Source organism: the organism of the source record quoted next, unplaced genomic scaffold (genome assembly GCF_019419815.1).
Source record: "Pyrus x bretschneideri cultivar Hongxiangsu unplaced genomic scaffold, Pyrus_bretschneideri_v1 Contig107, whole genome shotgun sequence".
In the NCBI taxonomy this organism is placed as follows: Eukaryota; Viridiplantae; Streptophyta; class Magnoliopsida; order Rosales; family Rosaceae; genus Pyrus; species Pyrus x bretschneideri.
Genome location: NW_025999399.1, coordinates 240,572 through 258,796, shown reverse-complemented (window position 1 = coordinate 258,796; position 18,225 = coordinate 240,572). Strand labels below are relative to the sequence as shown.

The 18,225-nt window shown below is 37.1% G+C and overlaps 1 protein-coding gene across 1 annotated transcript; it reads right to left on the bottom strand.

Annotated features, from left to right (window-relative positions):
* Positions 1-348: 348 nt before the first annotated feature.
* On the bottom strand, positions 349-4,379 carry LOC103959490 (putative vesicle-associated membrane protein 726). The gene is made up of 5 exons (XM_009371841.3): positions 3,970-4,379; positions 2,016-2,157; positions 1,799-1,919; positions 1,085-1,147; positions 349-815 (listed from the first exon to the last, which is right to left on the bottom strand). Exons 1-5 carry the CDS (start codon positions 4,157-4,159, stop codon positions 669-671), a joined length of 663 nt encoding a protein of 220 aa, XP_009370116.2. The 5' UTR covers positions 4,160-4,379; the 3' UTR covers positions 349-668.
* Positions 4,380-18,225: the final 13,846 nt, after the last annotated feature.

Genomic DNA, 18,225 nt, shown 5'->3' with positions numbered 1-18,225 from the left:
TATAAAGTTCATAGCATTTTCTATGAATTCAATGCAAGACTAAAGATGTGATTATATTGAAAAACATTTCTCATGGCTCATAATATATTCAAAGGTTGCTCTAATGGTGCACTGATGCATCACGCGTTCATAGTTAGATATTGAACGTAGCCGTGCGACGAAAAGACCCTCTTGGTGTTGAACGTTGCAACACGAAATATTCGTCTCGTAAAACTTAGTGCAACAAAGGTTCTTTTGTGGTGTTAAAAATCTTCTTTGCGCAACGGCCTTTGTTTCGTCACGATAATTGTTAAACGTAGTATGATGAAACCCGGTCTCAACCAACTTACTGTATCGCTGCAAATTGGATAAAAGCAAATAAGGGGATAGATTTGAATAGCATTCCAAAAGGACATGCTGATTTACAAAGTATTCCTCCATTACATCGTAAGCTAAGGATCCATTACACATGGTGGAGAACATATAGTGATTTAACTACCTAGACAAGGTAAAAATATATAAACTATACAACCAATGCGAAATACAAAACCGCCCCCGTCCTAAAATGGCTAGCGAAAGAGGACGGGTAGAACCTAGATAGGTAAAGAACTGGAAGAGTTAGAGCAATTTACCAAGACCTTAACTGCCGCATGACATCAGGAAAGTTTCCAGAGACATTCCAAGGCGTTTTAGGTACACTTGAAACCACGACAAATAGATAAATATATGATGAGTGCTATGACAACGAGGATTGCCACGACAATCAGTTTCATCTTCATGTTTTGAAGCCACATCTTTCTTTTCATTTTTGTTCCCTGTGTCCTGAAATCTTGGGCCTGCAACAAACCAGTATTTTGAAAATATAAAACACCATAACAAAGTATATTAAAAAATCGTGAAATTGACAGAAGGGAGATATACAGTGGTTATACAAGAAAAGGTGAAAAAATGGGGGAGGGATAAAGAAAAGAAAGTAAGAGCAAGTGTAGCGCCTTGTAACGTCTATCTAATCAAATAACCATATCATCTTCCTTCACCCAAACCTAACAGGACAAGGGTTTCCAGAAGTTCAACTAGCTCCAGAAGTAATGATTCTTTGACTAACCTGGGAACGAAGATTATCAGTTTTATCCACCAACAGCTCAATCTTCTCACCACGATCAAGAACCTGCACATCATATGAATTTCCACGACAAAATCGGTAACATATTATCCCACTTGTAATGCAGTGTGAATGAGAAAACAAATATTAGAGGGATAAAATTCAAAAAGAAATGATCTCATTGACCTGTTTACTGGGTTCAAAATGAAATAGGCATCGAGTTGTTCCTATCACAAATCCTTTTCAGGAATCAAATAAAAGCAATCTGATTACAAAAGCACCATTGCACAAAGAAACATTTGTATGTGCCAATTACTTACTAATAAAACACTGATTACTTAAGGGAGTTTTTGGTACTAAGTAAAATCAGAGAGATCCGACATGTTTCTTGATTCTTTATTGCACGTAGGTAAACACTGACATGGGAAGGGATTGGAATGATTACCATTCCGGGTATGTAAACATATCATTGAGTCAATGTATGGAAAAAGGCACAGAATATATCCAAAATACACACGAGTTATTGCAATGTATACACAGAATTAGTCAGAGTGATATTATTGATGCCAGTGCTAAAATTTCGATAGCAAAAGTCTGTTAGTAATCAGAAATAAGCATGCAAAATTAGGCTATATCGTAGACAGTCTTTAACTTCCAAATTACCTACATAACAGTTACAAAAATTTGTATAAAAAAAAGGTTATCAGTTCTTTCCACCTTCTCAATATTTTCCATCATAACACCCTTGACCTCAGTAACCTGAGCCTTCACTTTTGCAAGCTTGTTGATCTCTTCAGGATGATCTACACAGTACTTCATGTGGTCCTTCAGTTTGGGTCTAAAACATCCATATAAAAAAGAGTTAAGCGTATTCAGAAAAATTAAAATTTGAACAATATTTGTTGCCATGAAAAGCACTTCGTGAAATTAATACCCAAACTCCCTGTTCAGTCCATTGGCAACAGCAGTCGCAGCTTTCCCACCACCATATCTTTTGTTGAAATCATCCTTGATTCTCTCCAGGTAGGCAATTGGAATTTGCCTGCCAGCAGATTCAGCGGCAACAACACAGTAGGCTGTAGAATCCAAAATAAAAAGAGTCTAAAACCCTAATCCCACAAGATTAAGAACCACTCCACAAGCATTGAACTTCAATAAATCAATAAACAAAAATCCAATAAAAGAAACTCGCAGAGTATCATTTTCTTTTGGTTGGAAGACTTCAAGTTCAAAGTTGAAACTAAAGACAATGTTCCAATACTACAGCGATAGTCTTCCAATAATATAGCGATCTAGTTACTAATACATAAAGATATATGATCAACCACAATAAGAGCAACGAACAGGAGGAAAAATAGGACCATAGCTGAAAATTGGGACAAGTTATCCAATCTATCTAATCCAATAACGATACACCCAAAAACAAAAAAGTTTGTTCGAAAACCTTAACATTAGATAGAAACATAAACTTTTCTCAGAAAATCTGATAGTACTTTACACATTCATAAACGTTTTTGTGAAACTTTTTTAAATACGCACTGTCAAAACGGATTCAGATGATTAAACAGTACTCAGATGATTAAACAGTACCAGTGAATTCTGATTGTAGAAATATTCTCACTGGAAAAGTACAACTGTTTAGTGAATCACAAGATAAATAAAAATTATCCATTGTCTATACAATGTGCATTGCCTATTACATGAATGCAATATTGTAGAAATTTTCAGGTCGACGGGCCGAGGGCCCACTCCAACAACACCGATACTGTCCCCACTTAACCACCTATTTAAAGCACTCTTCTCTTCTCCCTCTGTCCGATGTGGGACAGGGGGTTCCAACACTCCCCCGCACGTGAGACCCCACTTATGGGTCACACGTGAATTTCCACACATCGGCAACCACGTGGAGCCATGTCGGGACTCACCCAATCACGTGGGGCCAATGGGGACCCACCCAAACACGTGGCATCTTTGGCCTACGTGGACAATCACGCGGGGCCAACGGGGACCCACCCAATCATGTGGCTGTACGGGCCCGCCTCCTGGCTCTGATACCATGTAGAAATTTTTAGGTCGACGGGCCGAGGGCCCACTCCAACAACACCGATACTGTCTCCACTTAACCACCTGCACAATCCTCAGGTGTGGGGTTTTATCACAAAAGGCCTCGATGTTAGTTAGAGAGGGGTATTTCTATTTAAAGCACTCTTCTCTTCTCCCTCTGTCCCATGTGGGACAGGGGGTTCCAACAAATATAAATATATAACCTTGCCACTGATTCTATAAGATCTGATCAACTGACTATAGGCACAGACGAGCAACCACCCTTCTCGATTGTTCAAGAAAAACTAGAAAGTAAAAGAAAATGAATGATGACTAGATGTAAAATCTCATGACATTTCAAATATGAAAAACACAGAGATCATTTATCAGCTAATCCCCAATGATCCTTACGTTCTCCATAGGCATCAAGCAAAAATACATTTCGAATTGTCAAATCAGATATTTTCGAATAGGTCCCTTAATAGAAAAACAAAGACACAGCATCCCAGTGTATGCACAATCATTGTCCTTTCCGTATCATTTTCCGAAAGTTTCAATGCACTGCGAATCGCGAAAAATCATGTAAAAAAATAATAAAACACAAAAATTTAGTTCTATCAAACAAATAATTAACAATTATCAGCGTTTCCATAAACGTACATTGATATAATCCTCTCAATCCAACAAAACAAATGAAAGAACACAGGGATCAATCAAAGTCGTCGAAACAAGGAAATCGAAGAGAGGAAGACGCAGATAAAATCACCCAAAACTGAAGGGAAACGCATAAATTAATGGGAAGGAAACGAAAAAACGCATGAGGAAATGAATGCATGGGGACTCACTGAAGCCGTTTTCGACAAGGTAATTGAAGGTGTGGCCGTCGCAATTGTATGTGAACTTGTTGTTGGAGGAAGGAAGCTTCTGGAGGCATTGAGCGGCAATGGTGGTGAAATTTCCGGTGAACTCTGTGTACTCGGCCAGAACCATAGAGCCTCGAGCGACGAAGCTGTAGATCAGATATTGCTGCCCCATCTGAATCCCAAATTACAGGAGGGAGAATAAAAAAAAAAAAAACCTAACAGTAAGTCCCAATCGAAATGTGGTTGTACGGAGATTCAGAGCGAGAGAGGGACGACGGGATGGAAAGAACGTAAATGCTGAATTTACGCAGAGAGAGAAAGAAAAAGCCATACACCGTACTATTTCTTTTCTCTGAGTTCCTGCATAGAACGACGTCGTAACACCGGTGATGCAGTTAATTTGAACAGTTGCAAAAATAAATAAATAAAAGAAAAATGGAAAAATATGAAAGGTGCATAGACCAAGGCGGGAAGGCCCTGTAGAGTAGTGGTGTGAACCGTGCGCTGCGTTCATAAGTTTTGTCAAAATAGGAAAACGTGAACAAATTCTACAAAACTTATAAGGAGGATAATTGACACATCCTAACCTGGAATGTCCATCTGGACACCTGAATCACAATGCGCTGACCGATACTTGGAAGGTGAAGAAACCATAAAGTGTAATGATGTGGATAATGTAAATAAATTAAAACCTAAAAGTGACTAATTTAGAGTGCTCATGTGAGCGGGATTGAACGCATATCACACAAGTGATGTCAGAGTGTAGATAAGTTGCAATAAAAGAAGAATAAGGACATTTATACCGAAAGGAGAAGTCTTCCACATAACAGCTTTTACCAACAATCCTTGTCGTCACGAAACCTTTGCCACTAAAATCCTGGAGGGCCAAAAACAAGGGTGAGTGGACCTAAAAATAAAGTTTTGTAAAACAAGTAAATGGTTTCCTAAAAATATTATAATATTAGTATGTAATAAGTACCCTGCAACACAAATGAGCTAAAGGGTGTAGGCACAACAACAAGGTATCTCAACATCAAATCTCAATTCATTATTATAAGAAATCAATGCTCATTAATTTATGTAGGCACACAAGTCCATTGCAGAGATATACAAACAATGGAACAGGCTGGGTGTAAGTTTTACATTCTAGTGCTACATCATGTGAGCTACACCAGTCGTATCACATACGAGTCCAAAATATCACACAAAAGGACAGGCTGACACCTAACTCTTGATCCAAAGCGAATATAAACGGTGCATGTGAACTGCACGTGAAGCTAGTTCTTGGCCCATGATAGTACAAATAACTAAGAGACACTGTGCAAACATGTAATAATGAGTAGATAAAACGCAAAGATGTCATGCCACAAGTAATATTAAAAGCATAAAGTGTACGAAAAGTCTATTTGTAAAGCTAAACATGACATGTCACATCATAATATATAAAGCAGTTGTTGGGAAAATCACACACCCACACACACACACACATATATATATATATATGTACGTAAAAAAGAAAAGACCCACTCATAGATACTTGCGAGGCTGCAGCCGTTCGAACTAAGATAGCCAAAGTCTCTGATAGTAATCGAAACTAAGCATAATATTGGGACCTATTAGTAAAACTCCACCAAGACAATTAAGTTTGAGAAAACGGAGTGTTGATTTGGAATCAGGGCGTCGAAATACACTAAGGAGGGTCCCCGACAAATTTTAGAAAAAGTCAACGGTTAACCTTAAATGGTCAACCGAGCCGCCCAGGTGGTCGACTACGTTAAAACTTTGGAATTACACTAAATGGATGTCAAAAACGGACTTGGGGCATCGAAATTAGCCTAATAGGGTTTTCAAGAAAATTTTGAAAAAAAGTCAACCCAAAGAATATTCCAGAAATATTCCAAATCCATTTAGTAAATGGATTGGGCTGCATCCTGAGTTGATGGGTCATGGGTTAGGGCCAGTTCCATGTTTGGGGCCCTTTTATTTTTTTATTTTTTATTTTTTATTTTTTTTTCAGGTCGGGTTGGGTCGACTCGGTCTTATCACCGGTTTTCCACGAAGAAGAAAGCCAGAAGCTTAGAAGCTTCGTTCATCCCCAAAACTCAACTGAAACTAGCAACCTAATATATCAAATTAAAGCCCCAGAAACAAAGAATCAAAATATATCATTGGGGGTTCTCGTTTGTGGTCGCATTTGGCCGAAAAATGGCCTGCAAGGACCGGGTTTCTTGTTGGGAACTGGAGAATCCTTTTCCTCTAAGCTTCTTAAAATTATTCCAAAGGTACACCACAACACTATCTACTAGGTTTTAAAAGGATTATCGAATGTTACCTTCACTAGTATTGACAAGATCTTCGTTGGAAAAACAACAACTACTCGTTGGAGCTTCTTGGCTTGACGGCAGTAGCTTAGTTCTCAGGGTGGCTGCTCAGAAATCGGGGGATCCCAAGTTCGACGTGAAAACGAAGGTATCCTTACCTGAAATGGGTATGGTTGAACTCCTAAGGACCTCACGAGCACAACTATATAATTTGTTCCACGATCCGTGAAGATCTCGAGGGTTATGGTGTTGTCCGTACGAAAAGAATAGGAAAGGAAGAGAGAGAGGGGCTCGGGACAGGGATAGGGATGAGGGTAAGTGTGGGGGTGTGTGTGTGGTCCAAACTCCACCAATCAAAACTCAAAAACAACCACACAACGAAAAAAAAACCATACTAAGGGCAAAACCGTCATTTCACCCCTACGGTACGAAAAGTACGGGACGGGCTGTCACACGCCTTCCACAGCCTAGGCGGCTCCGGCAAAGCCTTACGCCCACTCCCTCAAAATAGAGGCGACAACCCTCAAGCTCAGCCTCATAGAGCACCTAGGCGAGCCTTTTAAAACATTGCTCCATATGGACAATTACCATAAAATGAGCTCTTTATCTTGGTTTGTTGTTAGATATCACATATTCACGGTTTATTCATTTTTCATTTATACCTTACTCCTAATTGTTTCTTTGTTGTTTAAATTGGTTAAGAAATAATAGAGATTAGCCTCTACAAATTTGCATTAGTTTTAGAGACCAATGGAAACTTCAAATCCCCAGTTCATTAAAGAAAGTTTGAAGCTTAGTATTCATTGTAGGTTATATTGCCTGGTTTCTTGGGATGACACTGTTGTGAATATGATAAATTTTGATGAGGTTGATGGTAGACCTGGCATTCGTGTCGTGTTTCTCGTGTTCATGTCGTTTTCGTGTCATACCCGATAGCTTAACAGGTCGTGTCGTGTAATACCTGTTAAAGTAAACGGGTAATATGACCCGACCCGAAATCAACCCGTTAATATTATCAGGTAATATGACCCGACCCGTTACCCGTTAAGAAAATTATATTTTAAATCAATAAAAATGAAAAGAAAAACACAATTTGACCCAAAAAATTGTAAAACATAATATTAAATTAGTATATACATACTAAATTTCGGAGTTGACCCCTTAATGAAAGTTGTAAAGCTTTTCATTACGAGTGATCACATTTTTCACACTTATTATTATTAATTTTTCACTCAAATAAATAACATTGCTCATGAGATTTGGAGGGTTTTAAAAATCTACACTTATTTATACTTTCATCGAGTATAACATAAGATTTTATGGTATCCATTAGTGTAAATATTTTAAATTGAAGATCGAATTCATTCATTGTATTCGTATAGGGTCAATGAGTGTAGCTGTAATAAATCATCAAAATCGGAGTTAAAATAACCGTTAAATCGTAATTTTTTGTTTATAACCGTCGAAAAGTTTTGTCTCGTTACTTGATCTTTGAATGTTTTTTTTTTGCAATTTTTCGCGTATGCGATCTCGAAACATATATAAACAAGTTTGACGGTTGGATTGTTGAAATTGGTTTCGTAGGATGTGTATCCCATCAAAACGATGGATTCACTAACACTAAAGAGTTTATTTATACTTTCATCAAGTATAACATAAGATTTTGTGGTATCCACTAATGTAAATATTTTAAATTGAAGATCGAATTCATTCATTGTATTCATTTAGGGTCAAGGAGTGTAGCTGTAAAAAATCATCAAAATCGGAGTTACAATAACCGTTAAATCTTGATTTTTCATTTATAACCATCGAAAAGTTTTGTCTTATTACTTGATCTCTGAATGTTTGTTTTTTGCAATTTTTGGCGTATGCGATCTCGAAGCATATATAAACAAGTTTGACGGTTGGATCGTTGAAATTAGTTTCGTAGGATGCGTATCACATCAAAACGATAAATTCACTAACACTTAAGAGTTTATTTATACTTTCATCAAGTATAACATCACTAGTGTAAATATTTTAAATTGAAGATCGAATTCATTCATTGTATTTGTTTAGGGTCAAGGAGTGTAGCTGTAAAAAAACATCAAAATTGGAGTTAAAATAACCGTTAAATCGTGATTTTTCGTTTATAACCGTCGAAAAGTTTTGTCTTATTACTTGATCTTTGAATGTTTGTTTTTTGCAATTTTTGGCATATGCGATCTTGAAGCATATATAAACAAGTTTGACGGTTGGATCGTTGAAATTAGTTTGTAATATGCGTATCCCATCAAAACGATAGATTCACTAACACTTAAGAGTTTATTTATATTTTCATCAAGTATAACATAAGATTTTGTGGTATCCACTAGTGTAAATATTTTAAATTGAAGATCGAATTTATTCATTGTATTTATATAAGATCAAGGAGTGTAACTGTAAAAAATCATCAAAATCAAAGTTAAAATAACCGTTAAATCATGATTTTTCATTTATAACCGTCGAAAAGTTTTGTCTCGTTACTTGATCTCTGAATGTTTGTTTTTTGTAATTTTTGGTGTATGCGATCTCGAAACATGTATAAACAAGTTTGACGGTTGGATCATTGAAATTAGTTTCATAGGATGCGTATCCCATCAAAACGATACATTAACTAATACTTTAGAGTTTATTTATACATTCATTAAGTATAACATAAGATTTGTGGTATCCACTAGTGTAAATATTTTAAATTGAAGATCGAATTCATTCATTGTATTCATATAAGGTCAAGGAGTGTAGCTGTACAAAATCATCAAAATCAGAGTTAAAATAACCGTCAAATCGTGATTTTTCGTTTATAACCGTTAAAAAGTTTTGTCTCATTACTTCATCTCTGAATGTTTGTTTTTTGCAATTTTTGGAGTATACGATCTCGAAGCATGTATAAACAAGTTTGACGGTTAGATTGTTGAAATTAGTTTTGTAGGATACGTATCCCGTCAAAACGATAAATTCACTAACACTTAAAAGTTTATTCATACTCTCATCGTTTTGATGGGATATGCATTGATCTTATACTTAATGAAAGTATAAATAAACTTTAAGCGTTAGTGAATCTTATCGTTTTGATGACTTGGAATAAATATATTAATTATTTATATATTTTAAGTGTGACATCCCGTCCCGGGATTATTAACACGTACGTGTGGAATTACAATTTTGCCCCTAGTGTGTTTTCGTCACTTAGTGGGGGTTGTTTTGTGTGTTGTGGCATGTGTTGGGCCACACACACACCTGCACACTCTCTGCCCTTCCCTTTCCCTCTGTCTCTCTCCCTCCCGTGTCTCTCTTTCTCTCCCCCGAGCTCCCACTACCCCTGTAAACGTACGGACATAAACCAAGGACCTTTAAACCGTAGCAGATCGAGGAAACCAAGAGTGCAGTTGTGATCGTGAGGTCGAGGGGAGCACGAATATACCACTTGCAGGTAAGAACTTCGACGTTTTCACGTCGATATTGCGATGTCCGTTTTGAACACTGTTCATGCAACATTAATTTACTTAGTTTTTGGACATTTGAAGCTTGTAGGTGGGTTGGTGAAGTCCTAAGGAGCGTCGGAGTAGCTCGTTGGACGAAGTTGGACGTCGGGAAGGCCTGGTTCGAAGTTGGCCGGTTTTTGAGTTTGGGGACAGGTATGATTGCGTAACTTTTAGCCTTTAAAAGTGGTCCAACGTGATTCTACTAGTTTAGGGCTTTCTTTTGGTCCAAGAATCATAGAAAATGGTTGAGAAACGAAGGAGATTAGTGAGTTTGAAGTTTTCCAGTTTTCCGGCCAGTTTTCCGGTGACCGGAGTCCGGCGAAGGTCGGCCGGAGAAGAAAGGAGAATATTCCGTTAAGTTTAACGGAATATTCCTAACGGCAGGGGTTAAGTTTAACGGAATATTCCGTCAGGTTAACGGAATATTCCTGACGGCGTCTGTTGACACCGTCAGTGTGCTTGGCACGTGACCGCGCGTGGGGGCGCGTGGGTCCGTGCCTGTTCTGGCGCGTGGGGGCGCGTGCGGGGTCCAAAAATTATTTTAAAAATATGGTTGTGATCCTGAGGTTGTGTAGAGCACGTTGGTATATTCATTTGTCCATTTTGAGCAATGTATGAGAAGTTATTACGAGAAACGAGTTATGTGCTTTAAAGTTAACGTTTTTATAGTTGTTTCGCATCTAGGTGACACGTACCCAGAGGACGAGCGTGCACATGCGAGACAGGGGGGCTACGACCCTTCTACATACCAGTGAGTGGGCTTTTGTTTTCCGTATATACCTATATACATTTATATTCCCAGAAATTGATTTAAAAAGGGTTATTTGCCTTATGCCATGTACTTTATTATTTATCGTTTATGCATCGTTGCATGCATCATTTGTGGCATACATATACATATGCATATGTTATATATATTTATGTGTGGGTGCTGTGGAGGCATAGGTAAGTGCCAGGTAAGCGTTAATTAACAATTGCATTACATAGTGTTTAGAGATGCTTAGAGAGCTCATAACCTGCACCCCCGGTGTTAGTGCTCCCGCCCAGAGTAGGGCACAGTCCTTCACGTGTTGTTCACCTCCCGCACCATACGCTCAGCTTGGATCCAAGTTAGGTGCATAGGCCTGTCGTACAGACCACAGTAGGTGGTTCCGACTCGTAGGTGACCCGCGATTATTCGCACAGCCTTCACGTGATCGTAGCACTAGAGCGTATATACATGTTACACCCAGGCCTGTCGTACAGACCCCTTTAGGTGGTTCCGACTCGTGGGTAGGTTTATTTGTGAGATTGATATTTGAGCTCTATATACAGCCGTACAGGTCACGTTAGGTGACTCCGGCTGCCAGAGGATTGGGTGATTGATACGACTCACACCTGAGCACTTGCATATCATTAGGAGATTTTGACATAGCATATATTGAGCATGATTGGCATACCCTTGAGCATGTTTGGGCATATCTATACATACGTACATATGTTATTTTTCTGGGAAGTATACAGGTTTTACGGCGAGGGGTTAGATTGTGTTTTGCTAAATGGTTTTCAAAGAGCTTTGTTTTTGCCCACTCACGCTTTTGTTTTGCGCCCCTCCAGGTTCTAGTTGCTTAGCCGTTGCGGTGGTTTCCCTTGCGAGCTTTTCGGCGTTCTGACAGACACTCCACATTGTAGGGTCGCCTTCGGGCGTACTACTGTTGTTGTTTTATTTGGACTGCTATAGACCTGCTCTGAATTTGTATCACACTAACTAGCACTTATTCTAGTACTAGAATGCTAGTTTTTAATTATTCATACTTTTTATTACTACTCTATTAGCTTCCGCACGTGCACATGGCTACGTCGCCTTTGTGTGACGGCCAGCACGCTCCTATCTCGGTCGGGGTGTGTCATTAAGTGTTAATTAGACTATGTTTGAATTAGTATGTGATGATATTTAATAATAAAATTACATTTATGTTTTTTATTACGTATTTTATTTTTATTCAAGTTAAAATGTTATAAGAGATAAAAAAAGAAAAAAAAAAGCTGGTTATTTTTTTTCTTTGGGTTAAACATTAGGCGGGAAATGGATGGGTATAAGTTGCAAAATTTCCCAAACATTAGGTGGGAAATGAATGAAACTCTTGAAATATTAGGCGGGAAATTAATTATTATAATTTTTTTATGTTTTTGGTATTTTTAAATTACTTGATATTTTTATTTTTAATGTGTTTTATGATTTTTAATCTCAATCTTTGCCTATAATATACTATAAAAATAAATAAATAAATAAAACTTAAATTTTAAAATTTATATAGAATAATAATTAATAAACAATATATACATATTCATTATATCTATTGCATTTTATAGTAAGTTTTTTTTAGTAGTTTAAAATATTAAAATCATCAAAATAGCATTTTTCTTATCGTGTCGAAACAGGTTGCCCGCGTGTCACTCTCGTGTAAACCTGTTAAGGACCCGTTATTAACGGGTTATTATCGTGTGACCCGATAATGACCCGATTAGTTATCGTGTTGACCCGAAACCCGTTATTTTCGTGTCGTTTACGTGTCGTGTTAACGGGTCGTGTAATAAATTGCCAGGTCTAGTTGATGGTAATTGAATAGTTACTTGAATTGAAACTTAACAATCTGTGATTTCGTATATATCGTTTCACTATTTAAGATATGATTTTTTTTAATATATCAGTACATTTCGAGTACAAATTATCTATGCTTCCCAGTCGAGCATAATGTAATATTTATTGTGATACAAAAAAATTATGATTAACCTCCGAGGTTAAATAATTAGTCTTATCAAGAAAATAGTTAGGGATGGCCATAATTCCCAATGGGCTTTGTATCCATCGATTTTCTTTCCAAACTAAATAAAAAATGTGTTCTTTTAGGGGATGGGGTAAAATTAAAGAAAATATTTTAGTGAAGAACTGATGATAGAAGAAAAGACAAATCATTAGATCAGTAACGTGTCAAAAATCCAGATGCTTTGCATATGTTCTGTTTAATCGTTAGTTATTCTTATAATTTGTTTCAGTGGTACGAGTGCCTTATAATACAATAGTTGTTTCTTCACAATTTACTTTAGTATTCATCTCATTGTTCACCAAATCAAAGGGAGTTGTCAAGAAATAGAATTTAGACAGCCTTACTGTTCAATATAATTTGAGATTGTTTTTCTTTATTTGAACAATGTAAACATTTCGTTCTTATTATTGATCATGGTAAATATTATAATGAGATGTCTAAGAAGAAAGAATTTCTTTTAAAGAGTAGTATGCGTCATTACCCAAAACGGGTTGGCTTTGCTCAGAGTTTTGCTGTTTAGCGTGCTATGTTTCTAGGTTTTAGCCAGGATTCATCTTTGAATGGGCGGAAAACACTAAACTTTTCCGAATCTCCTTAAGAGTACAACCTCATATAATTACATTGCACTCCTAGCCATTCAATGGTTGTAGTATCATCCAAACTTTTTATTTTCATGTGATTAATTTGAACAAATATTTAAGATATTGTTCTCAATGAATCTGCTAATCAATTCTCTACTAACATATTGAGTGTAAGAAATCCTTCTTTTTCGTTCTTTATTTATTATTCACTATGTTCTCTGTTCTAATTTTATCTATTTCGTTCATATTGTCATTAGAATATGGCTGCCTTTGGATGCGACCAATGATAAATTGAGAATCAGTTTTATTGTGATCTTAGTGACAATATTGCGTGACACACCCCGACCTAGGAAGGTCGAAGCATGTTGGCCATCACCAAGAGATGACGTAACCATAAGGATAAGTGATGTGAAAAAAGTGAATAAATTAAAACTAAACTACAACTAATTAAAATTAAAATGTGAAAGAGTGCGTAGTCATGGGAAGAACCCACTCCAATTATTCAGAGCATAATAGACAGTAAGACTACAATAGAGTAGTCAAAGTAGCTAAAGTACACTTATTACACAACAATGGATAAGTTCATACATCTAAAAGAGGATAATGTCAGAACTGCCGAAGGTTCCTCGAACGCCACAAGGAGTGCAGCTATCTAGGTCCTGGAGGGGCGAAAAACAAAGTTGAGTGGGTTAGCAAAGCAATGATCGTAAGAAAACCTTTATTTTCGAATATACTAACCCCTCGCCGTAAAACAAGTATAATTTCCTCAAAATTATACTACGTATATGTACAAAGATTTAATGTATGCCAACATTGTTTATCATAAATATGCCACAATAGGAACAATTCAACATTAACGGAAATATAGGCATGTATGATGAGCTAACTATATGAATATATGTGTGCCATACAATTCAAATCAATATACTAAACTCACCTGAATTTACATGTGCGTCCTGTAGAATCATTTTAGTATTCTACCACAATACTATATTTATAAACAGGTAAATATGCATATGCACATTCCATAGCCATTTTATTATTCTAATCACAAGGTAATATTTACCAAACTCAATTAAAATTTTGGCATAATAGGCGTAAATCATTTAAATGCATTTGTGGAAACTATAAACCATATATATATATAATAAACAGTTCACTCACAAGTACGCCACCGGGTCGTAGCCCTCGAGCCTAGCCTGGCCTCGTAAGTCCTTGCGATACGTGCCTCCTATATGTGAAATAACTATAATAGAATTAATTAAAGCACATATACGGAAACTTAAATAAAACCCCCATAGTTTGCTCAAACCTAGGGTTTAAATACATGAAATCGATTTACTCGACGTCACAGAGCTATATAAATTTTCAGATAAATTTTTGGACACTGCACAGGCACCCACAGGCCAGCCAAGGCACAGCCAGACGCTCCCCCAAGCGCAGGCATGTGCCGTCAGTGTGACTGACATCGTTAGGAATATTCCGTTAAAAACTTAACAAAGATTAATGGCGTTACCTGACGCCGTGAGAATATTTTGTCAACTTTGACCGAATATCCCCTGTCTTCTCAGGCGAGCTCCATCATCCACTGCCGTCCTCCACCACCGGCGTCGCCATTTGCAACTCGAATCTCGACGATTTTCTGGAAAAATTTCAAACTTGCATAACTTCTTCATTTCTCAACCATTTTCGACCTACTTTATATGGATTTGAAGCTTATGAAGAGTAGAATTGCGTTATACCTTTTTGGAGTCCAAAAAGTGGACGGAGATGGCTGGAAAATGCCTTGAAAGATCTGGCCAAAACTGAGCTCCTCAAAACTCGGTTGTTTCACGTCAATGTTCTTCCAAAACTAGTCTAGGACCCTTAGAGAGTTGTGTAGAAGCCTTCCCAAATCCTAGAACCTTGTAACTCGGTCAAAAACACGTCGATCTAAAACTCGACCGATTCGAACCTCCCGAGTTAGCTAATCAAAACTCATCCATTCTGAATTTGATTGGTATGGTTGTGTTCGTGGAGTCAAGATGAACACGATGGTAGTGTTTTTGGGTTATGATGGTGAAGTTCGATGTAAGTTTGAGGGGGTTACAGAGTGAGACAGCTCGGCGAGGGAAAAAGGGAGAGAAGAGAGAGAGAGAACTTTTCTTCTTTTCTTATTTCTGATTGGGTGCCGTGAAGAGGGAAAAGATGGGATTTGTGACTTTAAAAAGAAGGAAAAACACAATTGAGTGGTAAGGAGGGAAACCGCGAAAAGGAATGGAGAAAGATGGCTTTTAAAAAGTTGATTGGCTATGATATAAAAGGGAAAGGCACGGGTAGCTAAATAGGAAACTAGGGATAGGGTTTCAAAGTTTCTACAGTAAAAGGAGATCGAAACCTATCCGTAATAGTGTTTCTACACAACGTGTACAATTTAATTATGATAGCGAGAAAAATAATTAAGAGCGAATAAACACGTCCATGTTACTTGCCAATAAGGGTATAATAGTCAATTCACATATTCGGGAAGAAATTACATAGAAAATTAAGGACAGGTCGTCACATTGCGGCTCTATGACAACAAATGCCAATCGAAACTGGAAAGCATTTTTTAATTGGTATGTCCAAAACCTGGATTTTACATGCACCTGGGTGACCAACCCTCCTCCAAGAAGGATTGTGCTATGCCCCTTGCCCCCCCTACGGGATCCTTATAGAGCGAAAGAGGTGCCTTGTGATTCCTAAGTTGCAGCATGTCCTGTCCAATTGCTATTTTTATTTCTGTATTTCTAATTTATCCATTAGGTCATTCTGGTTGGTTTCAATGTTAGTGATGAACACTTTTTTTTTTTTTTCCTTTTCAAGCATTTGTGGATTTTGGTTTGTTAGGTAGATTGTAATATGTCTTATCAGATAACCCAGTACGCTATAAAGATAGTATTTGTCGAAATGAGTTGTTTTGTTCATTACACTTTACAAATGCAAATTATCTGTATTACAATAAGTATTACTACTTTTCATTTTACTATATGATCAAATCTTTTGTATGTAAAAAATTTCTCAATCTAAATACTATCTTAATCTAAATAGTATTAATTTTCTACAACACTATCTTTCAAACAAAATCCTTCATGCAATTTCTAATTTTGCAGCAACGTGTGGTTAGCAATTTCTAGTAGTTTTCTATATGTACATGTGTCAATAACAAAATGTTGAATGGATCTATTTTTTGTCACATCCCAGCCAGGGGGGGACCACTTCCCGAGCCCGAAATGTTGAATGGATCTATTTTTTGTCACATCCCGCCCCGGGCGGGACCACTTCCTGAGCCCGATTCCACCGTAGCACGATATTGTCCGCTTTGGGCCCCAGCACACCCTCACGGTTTTGTTTTTGGGAACTCACACAAAAACTTCCCAATGGGTCACCTATCATGGGAATGCTTTCGCGCTCTACTCGCTTAACTTCGAAGTTCTGATGAAATCTGAAGCCAATGAGCTCCCAAAAGGCCTTGTGCTAGGTAGAGATGGTAATATACATATAAGGATCACTCCCCTGGGTGATGTGGGATGTCACATTTTTAATTGCACTGAGGTTTTTTGTGATAAAATTCAACATTAAGTGAGTTATGTTGGCAGCCCAATGCAGGGGCATTGACCTGTTGACCCTAATAAGCTTCCAAATATCCCATTTTTGAAAATTTTGAAGAGAATTAACAAAGCCAAAGTAACTATTGTTCCATCCCTCTCGAAACTTAAACATTTTCTTACGCATTGATTAAAGTGCTAATGTTCATTGACCAAACCATTCTTAGCAGGTCCTAGCCCACCTTCATAACTCTTATATAGGCCAATATAATAGGCACCTTCTTATTTTTTGCTAAGGTACCATTCACCTTGTATTATTATTGATGTGAAATATTCTAACACTCAAATTAAAATCCTATGATTGTAGTATATGAAAGTAGGGATCGTTTTAGGCCGGGGATTAGAAGGACTGCTAATCTACTCAAATTAAACTCTAAGACACTAAACTAGACTCAAAAACAGAAAACTAGACTCTAACAACTCAAAATAAGCTAAACTGACTCAAAATACACAAACTAAGTTAAATTGACTCAAAATAGGACCTAAGCAGTAATTTGGACAAATTCTAACTAAACTTTGACTCAAAACACTTAAAAACATAAAATTGGACAGATTCTAACTAAAAGACACAACAACGTAAAGGGGGATTGGATTTTGGACGAAATTAAGGTAAAAACAAGCAGATCGTAAACTTAAACTAACTTGCACGAAATTGGGGTGAATGGATGCGTGATAAGGTAGCTAGAGGGTCCTTCTCCACACATGACACATATGCAACACAATTGATTTCCAATTATTATCCCAATAAACCATGAACCTCAACGCCCCAGATTAACCGTGAACATCACTAATTAACCCTCAGATTTTCCTTAAGTCATTGAATTGGATGGGATACGCATCAACAACCAAATTATTCTTCAATAGTTCCCTACATGAACAACATAATAGAGATACAATCAAAGATCATTAAGCTTTGTGAAAATCATAAGCATTGACAAGGCATTTGTAACTATGAACAACATGATACTCCTACCAGGAATTTACTTAACATGATCGTGACTAGCAACCTCCACTACTTATGAATATAAGTTCATAACGATTAGGTGAAACTCCTTTATATTCTAGCATCAAATTCATGCATGCAAACTAAGTAGGCCTCCTTAATTAACATATAAGAATAAGTTCTTAATCAAACAGTTAAGTAAATTGCATTCACGATTTATGAAATCACAACTAGAAGTAATCAATTCATATTGCAAATATAATCATGGTTTTGAATTCACCTCTAACTAAAACGAATTTAGTTCCTCATGTTCGCAATTAAACAAAGATAATTAAATTTAAGGGAGTTTTAACGAAAAGCCCGCGATACTGTTCACTTTAACGAAAAACCACATTTTTACACTAAAAAGTCAAACCTGGTTCTATTCATTTTTCCTTTATTTTGTCCTTATCGTTAA